The sequence below is a fragment of the Leuciscus leuciscus genome (genome assembly GCF_965113295.1).
Source record: "Leuciscus leuciscus genome assembly, chromosome: 15".
NCBI classification, from domain to species: Eukaryota; Metazoa; Chordata; class Actinopteri; order Cypriniformes; family Leuciscidae; genus Leuciscus; species Leuciscus leuciscus.
Window position 1 is genome coordinate 41201443 of NC_138739.1, and position 21707 is coordinate 41223149.

Consider the following 21707-nt stretch of genomic DNA (forward strand, 5'->3'; position numbering starts at 1 on the left):
GACATACAGACAGATAGAGAGATAGATAGATAGATAGATAGATAGATAGACGGACATACAGACAGATAGAGAGATAGATAGATAGATAGATAGATAGATAGATAGATAGATAGATAGATAGATAGATAGATAGATAGATAGACGGACATACAGACAGATAGAGAGATAGATAGATATATAGATAGATAGACAGACAGACAGACAGACAGATAGAGAGATAGATAGATAGATAGACAGACGGACAGACAGACAGACAGACAGACAGACAGACAGATAGAGAGATAGATAGATAGATAGACAGACGGACAGACAGACAGACAGACAGATAGCCATCATGAAGCGCTGAGATCCAGAGCTGTTGTTCAGCCGGTCTCCACTTCATGCACTTTATGAAAGTCAGCATTAAATGGCACTTTGTCAAGCGTAGATTTCTGGCCTTCCTCGAGGCATTTCTATCCGAGCGAGTTATATCAGAGAGTTATATCAGAGAGTTATATCCCCTTTTGTCTTTTTCTTTTGTTTAATAACCAACGTCACAGAATCACACTATTCCTATTGCTTGATTTAGCAGCGCATCATCTTATAGCATTGTCTTATAAAGCTGCGGTGTGTGATCCCTGAGCCTGAAGCGGTGGCTCGCCGCAAGATGACCTGAAATCAGTCAAAATAAGAGACTCAACAACTGTAGAAGAAGAAGAACCGGAATTCTGGGAGAAATCCTTGATATATGAGGAAAAGTCATAGATCATGTGATGCGATTCGTATGAGATGCTTGGAAAAGTCCTTATTTTTATTTTATCAAGTAGAATTGAGTAAAAATAGATATTTAAAAAAAAATATTTCTCCCGAATCCTTATCCAGTAAATCACGATCAACTAGGAAAAACTCCCAACAACTTGGAGTCAAAAATGTTGATCCAAAAATGGATTTGCGAAAATAATACCTTGCAAGAAAAAAAAAAAAAATACTAATACGTTTCCTAAAAATTCCCCTCATCTCCCATTGTTCAGTATGAGCGTTCGAGGGTCATAAGCGAGTCTTAAACGAGTTCCCTAAGGATTTCAGAGATGTGGTCTTTAACGAGACGAGAACGATCCGGGATCAGATGGTCACGCATGGCCAAACGACTTCCGTTCAGTGACCTTTTCCCAGACTAGCCTCCTCTGATGAAGAGCTCGCATTGATCAGGCGGATCCTCCTCCCTGCAAGGGCGTCGGGATCATGCTTTCATGCATCCAGACTTTGGTCAATGATTTGGTTGTAATAGAAATATGTGTTTTATCAATGTTCCAGTAATTTCATTTCTGTACAGTCAATTATAATCTCATTTGAATATGCTAATGAGGCCCCTCCTCCCTGTTTTGATTGATGTGCAACATTAGCATCGCTTGAACAGATGGACAGTGAAACCTACACTGATCTCGCTCGCCTCACGATTAATGACCACACACACACACACACACACACAATGTCATAGCTTGTCTGTAAATACAGTTGCCCCCCCACCTCCCCCCTCCCCCTCCCCTTCCCCTAACATGATCAACACAATCAGCGTTTATTCACCTATTTGAAAAAAAAAAAAAAGAAAGTACAAGTACGTTCCCTAAACATTCCCCGTCCTCCATTGTTCAATATAAGAGCACATTTAGAAATTCCAAGTGAGTCTTAATGAAATTCCCTAAGGATTTGGGAGGTGTGTGTTAAAATCAGGAGAAGTCACTTTACAACATCATTCGTCATGAGCGAGTGTGTGTTCAACCTCCGTGAGTGACAGGGAACTGCTGTGATGACGTGTGTGTAAATCAGGGGATTGGGAAGCACACACACACACACACACACACACACTACAGGAAGTGACACGCTTGTCAGTGTCAGAGAGGAATGTTGCTGTGTCTGTTTTTAGAAATGTCTCGGTAAAAATAGAAGCTCTGCTGATTATTTACTGCCAAGAAGAAACACACTTTCTCTTTCTTTCCTCCTCGATTTCCCTTTTTATCCCTTCACTGTTTTTTTTTGTGGCTTTTCAAAGGACAGGAAGGACACGCTCATCGAGACAGATAGAGGTCACAGGTCACATGAGAAGAGATCGCTCACTAACCTCATGGGTCATCAAAATGTTATAAATCTCATTAGATTATGTGCACTTTATCAAATGCTGTCATCAATCCAAATTTGAACTAAAACTATTGTGAAAGACTGTGAGGTATTTGTTTACTATTTGCATACTATTCTCATTATGCAAATTAGCAGAGGCACTTTATTAGGGTTTGCAAAAAGCCTTGAAAATAGAAAAACATTTTTATTTTATAAAAAAAATACTACAAAATGTCAAAGGAAGTGCTTAACTTTCAAAAATGCTCATTATCATAATCTAAAAATGATATGAGATTTTTTACATTAAACATGTTTTACAGTTTTTAACTGTAAAATTTTTAAATGACAGGAAACCGTTTAAAATCCTTATTTATATGATTTGTTATTTTATAGAAATCAAAGAAAGAAAGACAGATAAAGAATAACTGCTTCAAGTAACACAGTTGCAATGCTAAAACGGTATAATTAATTCAGGACCAAATGGTGATTTCTAATTATTTCTACAAATATGTTATCTATAATTTTTTAATAAATGTATCAATAACATGATGAATAAGGGTTGATAATTCAGCTTGATGAATGCACTCAACATTACAATTACTGTAAAAATGGAGAAAATAAGATAATTTACTGGACTTTTATATTAGATAAAAGTCTATATCTACATTTTATAATAGTGCTCATTTAAAAAATTTAAAAACATGGGATTTTTGGATTACAAATAGAATGCAAATAGTACAAATAGAAAATGACGAATACATTAGTAATAAAATCTCATCAAAACAAAATTATTATAGAGGTTGACTTTTAAATAAGGAGTTTATTTTAGGATCCAATTCACACTCTTAACTACTAGCTTATTATCATGCATATTACTAGGATATTGTTTGTTTATTAGTATTTATAAAGCACATATTAATGTCTTATTCTGCATGATCATATTCTACATCCCTTAATCCACCCGATACCTACACTTAACAACTACCTTACTAACTATTACTATTAATAAGCAGTAATTAGGAGTTTATTGAGGGAAAAGTCTTAGTTAATAGTGAGAATTGGAGCCTAATCTTAAGTGTGACCAAATTTATATTTAAGATAACATTGTTGCTGGGTCATATGAGTCTTAATGTTAAACATTAGATGTTAATGTTGTGTTGGTGTAACTCTAGAGTGTTTGTGTGGCTGAAACACAGAGGTGTTTTCTAGAGTGACATTCCCACATAGATCTATGTGTGTGTGATCCCAAAAAACACAGAGCAAACACACTCCTGTGGCGAGAGGGATCGATCCGTCAGTCGGTGTATCCCTGGCTCTGTCCGGACTGATGTCCATGATGGAGTCGACGGATGATTCCAGAACATACTCCTGTTCTTATGCACATTTTGGGATATTACATAACAAATAGAGATCATGCGCATGAACTATGATGGAAAACACATTTACTAAATAAATTCCTCTATGCGCGACAACAACCTCAACCGATAATCTGATTGGATGACTGGCCTAACCAGCGGACCAATGGCATCGCAGCATCTCAAATGTTGATTTGGTGTTTCTGAATCATATATTAATTTGCCTTCGTATCATATAAATCGTTTTTTCGGTTATATTTTGGTGAATCGGTCCGGAGATTAATCCGTCGCATCACATCTCGGTCACATGTCTGTGTGTGTGTGTGTGAGTACGACAGCTTTTAGTGTGAGAAGAGAAGGATAGAGAGACACTCGGGGAAGAAACCGTCCGTCCAGTCGTTTTGGTCGAGAGACACCCACTTACACTGGAAGAGAGAGAGACTGACACGTTAAGCAACCAGTTCGTGTTGTGTATGTTCACAGCTGGGTGAATATGCAAACCGATATTTCCATAAAGATGTGCTCATGAATATTTGATTTACTAAGTGCTTCCAAAAAACTGTTGAAGATATTTGTGAGTTAGTGTCCTGAACCTGGCAGACTCTGGCCGTGAGTAGAGCTCCTCCTGAAGTGCTCATCCTGGACCTTTAGATGATTCTTGTTCAACTTTATATCATGTTGTTTTTAGGGCTTAAAGAGTCTTAAAATATATAAAATATAGTTTTATCAAATTTAAGGGCCTTAAATATCTTAAATGGTGTAAGAAAATTCGTTTACACTTTATTTTAAGGTGTCATTGTTACAATGTAATTATATATTTAAGCACTGAGTAATATAAATTAACTACATGTACTTACATGGGTAGCATGTACCCTAATGGGTTAGGGTAGGATTAGGGTTTGGTTGAGGGTTAACTGCATGTAATTATGCATAATTTACTGTTATTACTATGGTAAGTACATGTAACACATGTAACAAGGACACTGTAAAATAAAGTGTTACCCAAAATTCCTTGTTATCATTTTAAAAGGTCTTTAATTTTGGGACGAAAAAAAGGTAATCGTGATGATTGTTACACATCAACTCTGAAAACATGGTGTAAAAAATATAAAAATGCAATCATTAATAATTTTGACTAATGATTTTTCTTAAAAAATTTTCTTATCATTTTCTAAAACTTTTTTGTTTGTTTGTCCAAATCTGTTTTTGAACTGTAAAGTTGTTTTTATAGTGATTTTATGGTTTAGTATTGCCATCTCTTGCTTATACATGATTCATTTTATTTGTGCAGGTGTTAAAAAGCCTTAAATTTGATTTTAAAAACGAAAAAAGTTTTTAAAACTGAACGCTCTTGTCATTTGTGCAGTGGTGGACAGTGAGGAAGTATGTTACTATGGTACTGTATCTGGGAAATTTTTACTTCACTTCATTCCAAAGCTTAATATTACACTTTTTACTCCACTATATTTCATAAAAACATATTTTTTTACTTCGAAATAAAGAAATCAATTAGGTTCGTGAACACGCTGATTATCTTCAATGAACCTGTTGAATCAGTTCGCAAACCGCACTGAGACTGCGATTCACTGAAGTGTTCACGTTTGCGATTCACTGAAGCGTTCACGTCTGCGATTCAGAGGTGTTCACGTCCGCGATTCACTGAAGTGTTCACGTCCGCGATTCACTGAAGTGTTCACGTCCGCGATTCACTGAAGTGTTCACGTCTGCGATTCACTGAAGCGTTCACGTCTGCGATTCACTGAAGCGTTCACGTCTGCGATTCACTGAAGCGTTCACGTCTGCGATTCACTGAAGCGTTCACGTTTGCGATTCACTGAAGTGTTCACGTTTGCGATTCAGAGGTGTTCACGTCTGCGATTCAGAGGTGTTCACGTTTGCGATTCACTGAAGCGTTCACGTCTGCGATTCAGAGGTGTTCACGTTTGCGATTCACTGAGGTGTTCACGTTTGCGATTCACTGAGGTGTTCACGTTTGCGATTCACTGAAGTGTTCACGTCTGCGATTCACTGAAGTGTTCACGTCTGCGATTCACTGAAGTGTTCACGTCTGCGATTCACTGAAGTGTTCACGTCTGCGATTCACTGAAGTGTTCACGTCTGCGATTCACTGAGGTGTTCACGTTTGCGATTCACTGAAGCGTTCACGTCTGCGATTCACTGAAGCGTTCACGTCTGCGATTCACTGAAGTGTTCACGTTTGCGATTCACTGAGGTGTTCACGTTTGCGATTCACTGAAGCGTTCACGTCTGCGATTCACTGAGGTGTTCACGTTTGCGATTCACTGAGGTGTTCACGTTTGCGATTCACTGAGGTGTTCACGTTTGCGATTCACTGAAGCGTTCACGTCTGCGATTCAGAGGTGTTCACGTTTGCGATTCACTGAGGTGTTCACGTCCGCGATTCACTGAAGTGTTCACGTCCGCGATTCACTGAAGAGTTCACGTCCGCGATTCACTGAAGCGTTCACGTCTGCGATTCACTGAAGCGTTCACGTCTGCGATTCACTGAAGCGTTCACGTCTGCGATTCACTGAAGCGTTCACGTCCGCGATTCACTGAAGCGTTCACGTCCGCGATTCACTGAAGCGTTCACGTCCGCGATTCACTGAAGCGTTCACGTCCGCGATTCACTGAAGCGTTCACGTCCGCGATTCACTGAAGCGTTCACGTCCGCGATTCACTGAAGTGTTCACGTCTGCGATTCACTGAAGCGTTCACGTCTGCGATTCACTGAAGCGTTCACGTCTGCGATTCACTGAAGCGTTCACGTCTGCGATTCACTGAAGCGTTCACGTCTGCGATTCACTGAAGCGTTCACGTTTGCGATTCACTGAAGTGTTCACGTTTGCGATTCAGAGGTGTTCACGTCTGCGATTCAGAGGTGTTCACGTTTGCGATTCACTGAAGCGTTCACGTCTGCGATTCAGAGGTGTTCACGTTTGCGATTCACTGAGGTGTTCACGTTTGCGATTCACTGAGGTGTTCACGTTTGCGATTCACTGAAGTGTTCACGTCTGCGATTCACTGGAGTGTTCACGTCTGCGATTCACTGAAGTGTTCACGTCTGCGATTCACTGAAGTGTTCACGTCTGCGATTCACTGAAGTGTTCACGTCTGCGATTCACTGAGGCGTTCACGTTTGCGATTCACTGAAGCGTTCACGTCTGCGATTCACTGAAGCGTTCACGTCTGCGATTCACTGAAGTGTTCACGTTTGCGATTCACTGAGGTGTTCACGTTTGCGATTCACTGAAGCGTTCACGTCTGCGATTCACTGAGGTGTTCACGTTTGCGATTCACTGAGGTGTTCACGTTTGCGATTCACTGAGGTGTTCACGTTTGCGATTCACTGAAGCGTTCACGTCTGCGATTCAGAGGTGTTCACGTTTGCGATTCACTGAGGTGTTCACGTCCGCGATTCACTGAAGTGTTCACGTCCGCGATTCACTGAAGTGTTCACGTCCGCGATTCACTGAAGTGTTCACGTCCGCGATTCACTGAAGTGTTCACGTCAGCGATTCACTGAAGTGTTCATGTCCGCGATTCACTGAAGCGTTCACGTCTGCGATTCACTGAGGTGTTCACGTCTGCGATTCACTGAGGTGTTCACGTTTGCGATTCACTGAGGTGTTCACGTTTGCGATTCACTGAAGCGTTCACGTCTGCGATTCACTGAAGTGTTCACGTCTGCGATTCACTGAGGTGTTCACGTCTGCGATTCACTGGTGTTCACGTCTGCGATTCACTGAAGTGTTCACGTCTGCGATTCACTGAGGTGTTCACGTCTGCGATTCACTGAAGTGTTCACGTTTGCGATTCACTGAGGTGTTCACGTCTCCGATTCACTGAGGTGTTCACGTCTGCGATTCACTGAGGTGTTCACGTCTGCGATTCACTGAAGCGTTCACGTCTGCGATTCACTGAAGTGTTCACGTTTGCGATTCAGAGGTGTTCACGTTTGCGATTTCACTGAGGTGTTCACGTTTGCGATTCACTGAAGCGTTCACGTCTGCGATTCAGAGGTGTTCACGTTTGCGATTCACTGAAGCGTTCACGTCTGCGATTCACTGAGGTGTTCACGTTTGCGATTCACTGAGGGGTTCACGTTTGCGATTCACTGAAGCGTTCACGTCTGCGATTCACTGAAGTATTCACGTCTGCGATTCACTGAAGCGTTCACGTCTGCGATTCACTGAAGCGTTCACGTCCGCGATTCACTGAAGCGTTCACGTCTGCGATTCACTGAAGCGTTCACGTCTGCGATTCACTGAAGCGTTCACGTTTGCGATTCACTGAGGTGTTCACGTTTGCGATTCACTGAGGTGTTCACGTTTGCGATTCACTGAAGCGTTCACGTCTGCGATTCACTGAAGTGTTCACGTCTGCGATTCACTGAAGTGTTCACGTCTGCGATTCACTGAAGTGTTCACGTCCGCGATTCACTGAAGTGTTCACGTTTGCGATTCAGAGGTGTTCACGTTTGCGATTCACTGAGGTGTTCACGTTTGCGATTCACTGAAGCGTTCACGTCTGCGATTCAGAGGTGTTCACGTTTGCGATTCAGAGGTGTTCACGTTTGCGATTCACTGAAGCGTTCACGTCTGCGATTCACTGAGGTGTTCACGTTTGCGATTCACTGAGGTGTTCACGTTTGCGATTCACTGAGGTGTTCACGTTTGCGATTCACTGAAGCGTTCACGTCTGCGATTCACTGAAGTGTTCACGTCTGCGATTCACTGAGGTGTTCACGTCTGCGATTCACTGGTGTTCACGTCTGCGATTCACTGAAGTGTTCACGTCTGCGATTCACTGAGGTGTTCACGTCTGCGATTCACTGAAGTGTTCACGTTTGCGATTCACTGAAGTGTTCACGTCTGCGATTCACTGAGGTGTTCACGTCTCCGATTCACTGAGGTGTTCACGTCTGCGATTCACTGAGGTGTTCACGTCTGCGATTCACTGAAGCGTTCACGTCTGCGATTCACTGAAGTGTTCACGTTTGCGATTCAGAGGTGTTCACGTTTGCGATTTCACTGAGGTGTTCACGTTTGCGATTCACTGAAGCGTTCACGTCTGCGATTCAGAGGTGTTCACGTTTGCGATTCACTGAGGTGTTCACGTTTGCGATTCACTGAAGCGTTCACGTCTGCGATTCACTGAGGTGTTCACGTTTGCGATTCACTGAGGTGTTCACGTTTGCGATTCACTGAAGCGTTCACGTCTGCGATTCACTGAAGTGTTCACGTCTGCGATTCACTGAAGCGTTCACGTCTGCGATTCACTGAAGCGTTCACGTCCGCGATTCACTGAAGCGTTCACGTCTGCGATTCACTGAAGCGTTCACGTCTGCGATTCACTGAAGCGTTCACGTCTGCGATTCACTGAGGTGTTCACGTTTGCGATTCACTGAGGTGTTCACGTTTGCGATTCACTGAAGCGTTCACGTCTGCGATTCACTGAAGTGTTCACGTCTGCGATTCACTGAAGTGTTCACGTCTGCGATTCACTGAAGTGTTCACGTCCGCGATTCACTGAAGTGTTCACGTCCGCGATTCACTGAAGTGTTCACGTCTGCGATTCACTGAAGTGTTCACGTCTGCGATTCACTGAAGTGTTCACGTCTGCGATTCACTGAAGTGTTCACGTCTGCGATTCACTGAAGTGTTCACGTCTGCGATTCACTGAGGTGTTCACGTCTGCGATTCACTGAAGTGTTCACGTCTGCGATTCACTGAAGTGTTCACGTCCGCGATTCACTGAAGTGTTCACGTCTGCGATTCACTGAGGTGTTCACGTCTGCGATTCACTGAGGTGTTCACGTCTGCGATTCACTGAGGTGTTCACGTCTGCGATTCACTGAGGTGTTCACGTCTGCGATTCACTGAGGTGTTCACGTCTGCGATTCACTGAAGTGTTCACGTCTGCGATTCACTGAAGTGTTCACGTCCGCGATTCACTGAGGTGTTCACGTCTGCGATTCACTGAAGTGTTCACGTCTGCGATTCACTGAAGTGTTCACGTCCGCCTCAGAATGAGTTACTAATGCTGAAGTTCAGGGATTATTTACTGCAAAAAATGATATTGTACTATAGTAAGTTTTTGTCGTTAGCTGATATCTGACCAGGACTGTGTGTTGACTGCAGAATAGTCCTCTTACCTGACGTCTCTGTGTCCGTTTGTTCCCACAGCTCTTTCGTGAAGTGAGGATTATGAAGGTCTTAAATCATCCTAATATAGGTAAGAGACATCATTCTCAGTTATAGATATTACCATATCCTGCATATTCTCTTATGTTTCTTGCATCAAAATCAGGTAATAATGTCAGTCATTATTTGTCCCTCACAATGTCTTTTGAAACGGTGACCCCAGTTATGATTGGCTAACATATTTGCACATAATTCGAATGCAAAATACTTTAAATGTTTGTTTCTTCTTCTGCCTGTGTTACATTAGAAGTATTTAAAGAATCATATAAAAAATAATGAATCACATTAAAGTGAATCGTTTTGGTTGTAAAAATGTTCTTCGTATTGATGTCAACCCAAAGCAGTGTTATTTTAGTAGTATTAATTTACTATTATGGTATTTATTAATATTTTGGATTAGCTTTTATTTTAATTTTTAATTTTAATTTAAGATTGATTTTTAGTGAATTTTATTGTTAAAAAAAAAAAAAAAACTTTCTATTTAGCTTTAATTTTTAATAATTGTAGTTTTAGTTAAAGGGTCAGTTCCCCTGAACATATCAGTTCTGCCATGATTTACTCGCCCTCATGCCATTCCCAAACCACACGACTTTTAGCTCATCTTTGAGACACAAATTAAGATATTTGTAATGAATCTGAGAGATTTCTGTCCCTCCATTGAAACTCTATTCACCCAAAACTGTGACGCTTCAAAACATTCATAAAGAGATGGTGAAATGAATCCATATAATCCCAATCTTTTGAAGATACACTTTATATGACGAACACATTTAATATAGTCTTTTACTCTCAGATAAACCTTGATCACGTACATAGAGCAGATCAGATACTGTTACCCCAAGCTTTGCTTGGCGCACGAGAAGACACCTCATTGGTTCATCATATACTCTTGGATTAAACCGCCCGATTCATATGGATTTCTGATATTTCCCCTTTAACAATATCAACACTGGTGTGAGGCCCCATGACCTTCATAACACCTGATCGAGCCCTTCTGGAAGACCTTCTAACTGGAAGTGATGTCTTGCTGTAATCCACAGCTCAGTGTCTTCTCCGTGACACGGCACTTTCCCTCTCTTTCCCTGATAACTGGATTATTCCTCCTGCTAATGGAAGGGAGTCACAGGAGAGTCGTTCAGACTCCAGCACGATGTCTGACCAGCTCAGCTCTTCTTCTCCTCTCTGAACATCACCAGAGTGTGTGTTTTCACTCCGCCATCGATCCGCGTGACTGGCTGTTTCTGCCGCCGGCCCGCATGCGTGGCAGCGCTGGCTTCTGATTGGCCGAGACTGAGCTGGATTGTAGATTCATCAAACTAAAAGCTGTGATTACACACCTATCCCGGCCACTTTCCTAACACACACACACACACACACACACATGCGTGTTAAAGACTGCATTAGTCAGATGTTATTGGTGTCTGCTCTTCACGTCACTATGAAGTGGAAAGAGACGTGTGTGTGTGACGTCGTGTGTGTCTCCATAACAAGCGCGTCCCTGGCGTGTGGTTTCTCCATGTCAGAGATGAGCTCCTGAGAGAGTATAAGCACTGATCTGGGGCCAGTGACACACACTGAGCTTCTGTGTTGTTAAGACTGGGTCTAGTTTGACCAACTAACAGTTTTACAAGAGCTAATCACTCTTACTGTTCCAGGTCACGTTACCTTCTCCTGTTACTGACTTCACAACGTTAGGACCAGTCATTTGTTCATTTTTCATGTTGAATGTTTTTGATTGGCTCACACAAAGGTGGCGATGCGTGTTTGTTTTGCATGAAGCCTGTGGCGACAACTTAACAGAAAGACACGTAATTTCCAAAATCACATTCAATAAAGACCACAGATTCAGTTTAATTTATGATTTCTTTTCCCCTGGTATTTAATATTCTTTAAACGTGTTACATTATGCAAAATATTACTTAAAAAAACATTAACAACATTTCCCAAATTGAATAAGTTGGACAGGAAGTGATGTAGATAGTCATTAGCTTAGCGACATGCTAATGCCAAGAACGCCTCGGTTACGACTGTAACCTCGGTTCCCTGAAGAGGGAACGAGCGTTGCGTCGAAAAGCTGACGCTATGGGAACGCTTTGCGTGATGACGTCTTGAAGCACATGTAAAATCAGTCCAATGGTGTGGCGGAACGTCAGAGGCGGGTGACGTCACGTACCAGGAAGCTATAAAAGCCGGCCCGAAACAGAAAACGAAAGCTTCGTAAAGTCTGAAGTCGCGCTGACAGGCATGAAGGAGATATGGCAAGGCGACGCAACGCTCGTTCCCTCTTCAGGGAACCGAGGTTACAGTCGTAACCGAGGCGTTCCCTTTCAAGGGAACTCCCGTTGCGTCGAAAAGCTGACGCTATGGGAACGTCTATACCAACGCCTCCATAGCTACAAATGTCTGTCCTGTGTGTAATCATGTGAGCAGCACTAAGAAGACAAAACATGAGACCCTAGAGTAGAGTCTAAATCCAGAGAGTAGAACCTGACGAAGGTGTGCGGTGAGGACCAGCCTGCCGCATCACAGACGTCCTGTAACGATACTCCTGATATAAGGGCCTTAGAGGCCGCCATACTCCTAGTAGAGAGCGACCGGACAGCCAAAGGAGAAGGCTGTCCAGCCGCCTCATAAGCCAGTGAGATAGTCTCAACCACCCACTTGCTCATCCTTTGCTTAGACACTGGACCTCCCTTGTTAGGGGAGCAAAAGTCACTTTTACGCCACAGGGCAGCTCTGTGGACATACGCGTCTAACGCCCGAACAGGGCAAAGCAAATTATTCGCCTCCTGGTCCGATTTCGAAAGGGAGGAGGACCTCCAAGTGCCACGAAGGAAACGAGATACCAAGGGGTCTTTCCCCACAGACATTCCACCCAAAGGACTGTGGTAAGCACCTATGGCCGCCACATAGACCTTTAAAGTGGACGGGGTCAGACCTGCAGTGAACCGTTCCTGCAGGAACTCCAGCACTGTACCAATTGGGCAGTGGACTGGGTCCAACCGACGGTCACTACACCAAGAAGTGAATACTCTCCACTTCAGGGCATAAAGTTTCCTCGTGGAGGGAGCTCTGGACTGTAGAATGGTCTCAACAACCTCGGTTGAGAGACCTGACTCTATGAGCTGGGCCCCCTCAGAGGCCAAGCCCACAGGTTCCACAGTTCTGGCCGAGGGTGAAATATCGAGCCCTCTGCCTGGGACAGAAGGTCCCTCCTGACGGGTAACTCCAGAGGATGCCCGTCGAGGAGGGACACAAGATCGGGAAACCATACTCTGCCCGGCCAGCGCGGGGCTATAAAAAGCAGGCAAACCCGGTCCCTGCGAACTCTTTCCAGAACTCCCGGGAGCAGAGCAACTGGGGGAAAGGCGTACAGACGTAGCCTCGGCCACGTCTGTACCATAGCATCCAGTCCCAGAGGAGCTGGATGCGTGAAGGAGAACCAAAGTGGACAGTGAGACGTCTCTCGAGACGCAAACAGATCCACTTATAATTTCCATATCAGCTCCACCACCTCGGGGGTGGAGCCACCATTCCCCGGGCCTCGGCCCCTGTCTCGACAGAGTGTCTGCTCCTATATTCTGGACCCCGGGGATGTAGGCTGCCTTGAGTGACAGCAACTTCCCCTGGGACCACAAGAGGATATGGCATGCCAGCGCAAACCCCCTTGATATAGGCGACTACCGACGTGTTGTCCGTATGTACTACACATGGTGTCCCCTGAGACCTGTGATAAAGCTCCTCAGAGCCCGGAAGACAGCTAACATCTCTAGGCTATAGAATGCCAGGAACGATGATGGTCTTCCCACAGACCTTGAGATGAGCGACCCTCAGGATCGCTCCCCAACCCGTGAGGGAAGCATCCGTCGTTAGCAGTTTGCGACGACAAGGAGCTCCCAGCACTGGGCCCTGGGACAGGAACCAAGGTTTCTTCCACATAACCAAGGCACGTAGGCATCACCGCGTGACCTTGATTGTGCGAAATGGGTTGCCCCTCGGGGAAAAACCCTCTGGTCCTGAGCCACCACTGCAGGGGCCTCATGTGCAGCAGTCCAAAAGGTATCCCGTTGGAAGCTGCTGCCATGAGACCCAACAGTCTCTGGAACTGTTTGACAGTGAGTAGCTGGCCTAGCTTTACACTTCTCACAGCTGCCAGGATGGAATCGAAGCGTGGCGATGACAGGCGCGCCTGCATCGACACTGAATCCCAAACCACGCCTAAAAAAGTGGTCCTCTAAAATGGAGAAAGCACACTCTTCTTGGCGTTCAGCCGTAACCCCAACTCTTTCATATGGGCGAGAACAACATCTCGATGTTGAACCGCCATCTAATGCGACTGAGCTAAAATCAACCAATCGTCGATGTAGTTCGTGATGCGAATACCCCGGAGGCGCAGAGGCGCCAGAGCTGCATCCACGCATTTGGTGAAAGTGCGGGGTGATAAAGCTAGGCCGAATGGAAGAACTCGATATTGGTATGCTTTGCCCCCGAAAGCAAACCTCAGGAACTTCCAATGACACGGACGGATGGAAATATGCGTCCTTGAGGTCTATCGTGACAAACCAGTCCTCGGACCTGATCTGTGGCACGATTTGTCTCAAGGTTAACATTTTGAACTTGAGCTGCATGTACTCGTACAGAACTCGAAGATCTAAAATGGGACGCAATCCCCCGTCCTTTTTTGGAACTATGAAGTACCGGTTGTAAAACCCGGTTTCCCTGTTGGAGGGGGGTACATATTCTATGGCCCCTTTCTCTAACAGAGTGTTTACTTCCTGTTCCATAACCAGAACCTGCTCGGGGCCCACCACTGTGGGCAGGACCCCCATAAACCGCGGTGGGCGTTAATAGAATTGTATCTAATACCCTTTTTCCACGGTCTGCAGGACCCAACGAGAAACATTTGACAGTAGCTTCCACGCTGTCAAAGATTCTACTAGAGGTACCAGTCTCTCGAGACTGGTTTCTGGATTTTGTTGCTGTTGAGTAGTCGGTTCGTCGCCCTGTAACGGCGCACCGGCAGGGAACGACCAAACAGACTGCTCCAGCACCCTCCTCAGAGGGGGCGGGCATCCCGAGGCCACTACGTTTCCGGGTGGACCTTGAGATATGTGCTCGCCGGAGACCGCTGCGCCCTGTAACACCGGAGGCGGCAGGGTTGGCAGAACGGTCCCCTGAGGGCACCGAAGAGAGACGGCACCGTATTTTTCTCCTGCTGTTGAGTAGTCGGTTCGTCGCCCTGTAACGGCGCACCGGCAGGGAACGACCAAACAGACTGCTCTAGCACCCTCCTCAGAGGGGGCGGGCATCCCGAGGCCACTACGTTTCCGGGTGGACCTTGAGATATGTGCTCGCCGGAGACCGCTGCGCCCTGTAACACCAGAGGTGGCAGGGTTGGCAGAACGGTCCCCTGAGGGCACCGAAGAGAGACGGGCACCGTGAAAAGAGGTGTTAACCGCTCTGCTTCGGGGGGACTACCCTCATTTGTCCTGAGCCCTCAGACATCAGGACTTTTTCCCAGCAGCCTTCTTGGCGGTAATAACGGTCCGCAGATCCGTTTTACCCCTCGAAGACTGCTGGGTTTGAGAGCGCCCTCCGTGTCCCCGAGATTTTTGTGGGGGAGCACGAGAGGACACACTCTGTTTTTGAGTGGCACGATGTTCAGCGCTCTTTTTAGAGGAGTGAGGCTGCTCCCGCTCAGCAGCCTCAATGAAAGAACGGCGGGGGAGAAGTTTTTGTAATGCAGCTGCCTGTTTAGCAGCTTCCTGAGATTTAGCTACCGCACTGTTTACTGCATCACCAAATAAACCAACAGTGGAAACCGGAGCATCTAAGAGAACGTGCTTTTCTTTCTCTTTTATATCGCTCAAATTGAGCCACAGATGCCTCTCAGTGGCCACCAGGGCTGCCATAGACCGCCCGATTGATTTAGCGGTCTCCTTGGTGGCCCTGAGAGACAGATCTGTGGCTCTGCGTAGTTCAGCCACTGTGTCAGGACCAATTCCCCCGCCCTCCTCTAAATCCCCCAATAATTCTGCCTGATAGGCTTGCATAATAGACATCGTATGCAGACACGCTGCAGCTTGACCAGCGGCTGCATACGATTTATGAACCAGAGATGATGTGAATTTTACTGGCTTAGAGGGAAGTGAAGGAGCTTTCAGGGAAGATGCCGTTGCTGGAGAGAGATAGCTCGCAAGCGTCTCCTCCACCTTCGGCATCTCCCCATAACCATATTCTTTATATTTGTGAATGGAAGAATAGTGGGATGTTTGTGGTGCATACACTCTGTATGAAACCGGTTTTCCCCACGATTTCGACACCTCGGTGTGGAGATCGGGGAAAAACGGAAGGCTTCTTCGCTGAGGCTGTGTACGAGATGGCAGGAAGCGTTCGTCGAGCTTACTTTTCGAACGAACGTCCTGCCTATCCTCTGGCCACTCAATAGATAGTCTGTCAACTGCTCTAGTAATAACATCGAGCAGTTCCTCAAACGCATGAGACTGAGGTGGCGAATCCTCAGACTCAGCTTCAATACTCACAACATCCAACTCCTCAGAGCTGGACAGTTGCAGTATTGGTGCCTCCATCGGGGGGGAAGAAACCGCAGCGCGTGCTTCCACACCCTGATGAGAGGCACTGGATCTATCAGAAGGATGTTGAGATAAGGCAGAGCCCGTCTCAACATCCACTGATAGATCCATTTGCGAACCCCAGGTCTGTGATTGCCGCCGTGCCTCGGCAGCGGCGGGACCCGAGCCCTGGGGAACGCGATCGGGATCGGATCACGATCGCGGGATCGCGATCGTGAACCGAGCCAAGCGGGATCGGAGCGAACGCAATGGAAGCGCGTCGCAATGCACACAGTCACCACCCTCGAGTGCTGACTGGGCATGCTCCTCACCCAAACAAACAACACAAAGAGTGTGAGTATCACCTCCCGTTAAATAACGCGGGCAGGGATGGACACACACTCTAAACTGCTGCTTGCTCGCCATACTGAATATATATATATAATATAGACAGACAACACCAAATAACAAGGACAGATTCAACACAGAGCGCAACTGAAGACTCAGAAAGCTTCCTGGTACGTGACGTCACCCGCCTCTGACGTTCCGCCACACCATTGGACTGATTTTACATGTGCTTCAAGACGTCATCACGCAAAGCGTTCCCATAGCGTCAGCTTTTCGACGCAACGGGAGTTCCCTTGAAAGGGAACCTGCGATCATTTTTGAGTTGAGATTATATGAAGGTCATTTACAACGAATCAGAAATGCTGTTAATTGTTGTAATGTTTCTAAATGTTCAGACAAAATATTTACATGTAACATCATAATCCATAATATTCAGTTGATTTTGAAATGTTTGAGTCTAAAATGTTAATCTCTGCCTCTCTTTCAGTTAAGTTATTCGAAGTCATTGAAACGGAGAAGACGCTTTATTTAATAATGGAGTATGCGAGCGGAGGTGAGTTTGATGGACGGGCGGGATACATATTTAATATGACTCGTGTCTCACACACACACACACATCTCTGAATGTCTCTGTTTATGTCAGGTGAAGTGTTCGACTACTTAGTTGCTCATGGGAGGATGAAGGAGAAGGAAGCCAGAGCAAAGTTTCGGCAGGTGAGACGCACGTCTCTGTCTTATCCATGACAAAACACTGTCAAATATGAAAATGATAAGGTATGTTTGTTCAAATAACAGAATTTTGTAATTACGTCTATTTTGTAAATATTTGTACGTAAAAACTTTTATTTTACGTTTTATTTTCCTACACTGACTAGGGTTTGTAGGAAGGGTGGGCATACTACCTTAAAATGGTACAAATACATTTACATTTTTGATTTACGTGAAAATATAATAAAGAAATAAAATATAACTAGTTACATGTACAGGTCAGTATTGGAATAGGTACTAATATATATATATATATATAATGAATAAGTTCTAGTGTCGGATCAATTGTTACCAGTAAAATCGGAGGGATTTTAGTTAAAGTTACTAGCAACCAAAACTAAGTCAATTAAAAGGTACTAATAACCTTAAAAAAATTTTTACTTGTAGTGAAATATTTAAGATATATGCAATATTTTTGATAACAATATACAATTATCAAGAAAATTTGAATAAAAAGTGTTATTTAACACATCTCTGATTTTAACTTCCAATGATTTTTGTCTTGAATTCTTTCAAATTTCAGTGAAACAGTGTTTTCATGAATAAAAAGTCCCTACATGTTAATTTAGCATAATCCATGATCTTTTAGGTACAAATAAATGTGGGTAAATATCGCTGTTTATTAATATGTATTGTTATGTTGGTTTACATAAGATTAATTAGATTAAGTAAATTTATTTTAACAGTATTTATTGCATTTTGATTCTGATTAACAATGGCTATTTGGTTGAAAAGATTATTGCTTATGAAAAGAAAAAACTACTTAAAAAGAAATTGCTATTTGAGAAAAAACCAAACATGTCTAGAATATCAGATGTAGTATTTGACATTAATGGCACCGTAAAACGAAGCTGATATCCTGATCACACACTGTTTGGTTAGCTGTAATGAACGCTGCTGAATGTTAGCGTGGGTCAGTGTGGAAGTGCTGAACACACGTGCACGCCCTCTAGTGGCGACGGTTCAGTGGAGCGCTCGTCAGGATCAGCTGCTCCTGTGATGAGAACTGTAAAGGAGCAGACATTTCAGCTTCAGCGTGAGTGTAATTAAACCCCCTGCTGTCGGCCAATAATTAACTGGCCATTTTCAGTCAGGCTCTGCTCATGAAGCCAAACACAAGCCCCGGGCGTCAGTCACTGCTTTTCACACTGCAGGATGGGGTTAGTGGGAATATAAGATGCCAGTCTCTCTCTCTCTCTCTCTGTATCTCTCTCTCTCTCTCTCTCTCTCTCTCTCTCTGTATCTCTCACTCTCTCTCTCTCTGAATCTCTTTCTCTCTCTCTCTCTCTCTCTCTGTATCTCTCTCTCTCTCTCTCTCTGAATCTCTTTCTCTCTCTCGATCTCTCTCTCTCTGTATCTCTCTCTCTCTCAGTGACATTAAGGCGTGTTGTGGTGTTTTCACACCTGGATCATGGGAGTGTTAGGGCGTTTTCACACCTATAGATCGTTTGTTTTGTTCCGAAACAGGGACTTCATTTGTTACATAGGCCTCGTTTACACTGTCAGTGAAATGTGACCCAATTCAGATTTTGTGCTCTTATGTGACACAGATGGGATGTGTTCTATGACCGTGTAAACAGGAAAAAAAACGCATGCATTCGGATATTTCCAGATCGGTTTCAGGCCTCATTCATATGTGGAAATAAATCAGATATAAATCAGATATGTGCCAATGTGACTGGCATGTAAACAGGCAGATCGGATTTTCTGAGGCATTAGGCTACGTCCTCCGCGGTTTAATGATGAGAGCAACCCTGACGCGCTTCTGCAAAGGGACGGATGGCCCGACGAAACGTGGACAAACGTTGACACAACATATCAAAGGTTGGCTTGCTCATCCTAAAATTTCAGACCCACTGCTCTTAAAGCTCGCCACAATATGCTCCCACCAGTCCTGAGATCTCTCTCGCACACAATAACTGAAGCATATGCGCAATGATGATGGCCCTTTTCTCCTCCTCCTCCGCCTCAAAATCATGGAGATGTTTGGCGAACTTCACATAGCATTAAAGGGATACTTCAGGATTTAGCATTAAGCTTTGTATAAGTAGAAAACCTGTAGTATTTTCGAATTACCGTGCTTTCCACCCTCATATCCCCCTGAGACGAGAGATTTATGTATTTTTGTCTGGAAAAAATCCTCAGATGACGCAAAAATCTGCATTTTGCGTCATTCGAGGATTTTTTGGCCAGAGGCGAGAGACTACAGCCAGTAGGAGGAGCTGTCCCGCATCTGTTCAACCCGCCCATAGGGGGATCTCACTCACAGAATGTACACAGTGTCAGCCGTCTTTCTTTGGAAGCTAAGCTAACAGGCTCTTGTTCTGTGGAGAAAGCTGAGTAGTAGGGGTTACCATCCTCTTTTTCCCGGACATGTCCGGCCGTCGAGATCGTCCAAAATGTCCGGGATTCGGCTTTTGCTTTCTGCAGTCGCCATTCATTGTTTACATGCACACCTTTTGTTTCAATCTAACTGAATTCATTCCGATTGGTGAATCTGAATGTAGTGTTTACATGAATGCTAAACAAGTGATCGGTTGATGTTTTAACATGCCTCAGTAATGACGCCACCGGCCTCGCGCCGTTCTCCCGCGCCCCTCAGCCTCGTCCTGCTCGCCACAGTAAACATAATGAATGGCGACTGTAGAACGCAAAAGCCGAATCCCGGACATTTTGGGCGATCTCGAAATCCCGGGCAAACTCGTCACGGAGACTCACTAGTAGCCTAGCCTTGTTGTTTTCAACTGCGCTCTCTTACCGGTAGGCGTGGCTTGGAGTGGCCTCCTAGGGCAGCGAAGCAAGTGCATTCTGGGAGTTGTTGTCTTTCATCCACATGAGCCAAAAATACATTTTCTGGCTTTTCTCAGTCTAGAAAGCTCCAAATTCAAAAATAATTTCACATTTCTTCTACATAAATGACCAATTTTAAATACACATTCATCTTTCCAGAGGTGAAGTATCCCTTTAAGCATATTTCTCGTTCGTCCATCTGTGCAAGAACCCCCTTTAAGCATGCGCGATGTTTCAGATAGTATGGCAGGTGTAAACACATGAATCGGATATGGGGTCACAATTGAAAGAACGTGTAAACAGAGGGTAAAAAAAATCGGATAAAGGTAACAAGTCAGAATTGGGCATCAAGACCTGCAGTGTAAACGATGCCATTGTTGGTCCGTTGGGTCGGATTGTTTTTACACCTTTAGTGCGGATCCGAGTGTGATTGCCGTGTTCACATATGCCTAAAGAACCGAACCAAGGGAGAAAACACACCAGGTTCAGAAACAAACGCTGAGGTGTGAAAGAACCCTTAGTTTCTGAATCTGACACAGTTTCTTCATTAGTTTGGTTGGTTCAGGCATAACTCGCGAACTCAGGAGCGGTTCGCTTGTGATAAGAAAGCAGTCCGACCCAACGGACCAACAAACTAGGCTGTATCACAATGTATGATGGGTCATTACGTACGTTGTGTTAAAAAAAACGCAGTGTTTGTTTTGCTTAGTGAATCGTGGGTTGACCTCGATTAAAGACAAAGTGAAATGCCTAATTAAAATTTGGTCGGACAAACATTTCAGAACAGCTTAATTCTTGCTCAGAATGATAACGACCGCTACGAAGAAAGCCACGCTTATCCGGCGGAGCGGTTGTCTATCCATCCTGCTGAATAAAGGAGAACTCAACCAATGAGAGGACAGCTTACTCGCTCTTGACTTTATTTTGGTCCATTTAGAAATAATGTCCATGTGAAAGCGAAACAAACCAGGAAAAAAATTGCAACATTGTAACAATTTTAATTCCTGTTTCGGAGCAAAGCAAACGATCTACAGTTGTGAAACGTGTACCATTTAGAGACTTTCTCAGCTTTAATTTGCTGATTAAAAGGCCTGGTTTGTGGAATGACGCATTAATTACCATGCTAATGTGACTTTGTGTGTGTGTGTGTGTGTGTGTGTGTGTGTGTGTGTGTGTGTGTGTGTGTGTGTGTGTGTGTGTGACTACAGATCGTGTCCGCAGTGCAATATTGCCACCAGAAGAGAATAGTCCACAGGGATCTCAAGGTGAGACTCACTCAAAGAGGTTTAAGCCTGTGGCGTACATCTGGGCACCTTTAATGATTTGTGTTTCATTGATTTCTAATATGTGACCACAAAACCAGTCACATGGGTCAATTAACATTTGAATTTATATGGGTTAATCTGAGTAATATCTGGGTTTATCTGGTATATTATATGGGTAATATCACATGGGTTTATTATACATCATACAGCTGAATAAATAAGCTTTCCATTGATGTATGCATGTTATAATAGGACAATATTTGGCAGATATACAACTATTTTAAAATC

General features: G+C 44.3%; 1 protein-coding gene across 2 annotated transcripts in view; it reads left to right on the forward strand.

Moving 5' to 3' along the window:
- Window positions 1-21707, forward strand: part of mark1 (MAP/microtubule affinity-regulating kinase 1) — a 63503-nt gene that overhangs the window by 24696 nt on the left and 17100 nt on the right. For both annotated transcript variants that reach the window (XM_082139724.1, XM_082139725.1), the window contains exons 4-7: window positions 9659-9707; window positions 17084-17149; window positions 17240-17310; window positions 21363-21419. In XM_082139724.1, coding sequence (XP_081995850.1) covers window positions 9659-9707; window positions 17084-17149; window positions 17240-17310; window positions 21363-21419 — 243 coding nt within the window. The remainder of the gene's footprint in view (window positions 1-9658; window positions 9708-17083; window positions 17150-17239; window positions 17311-21362; window positions 21420-21707) is intronic.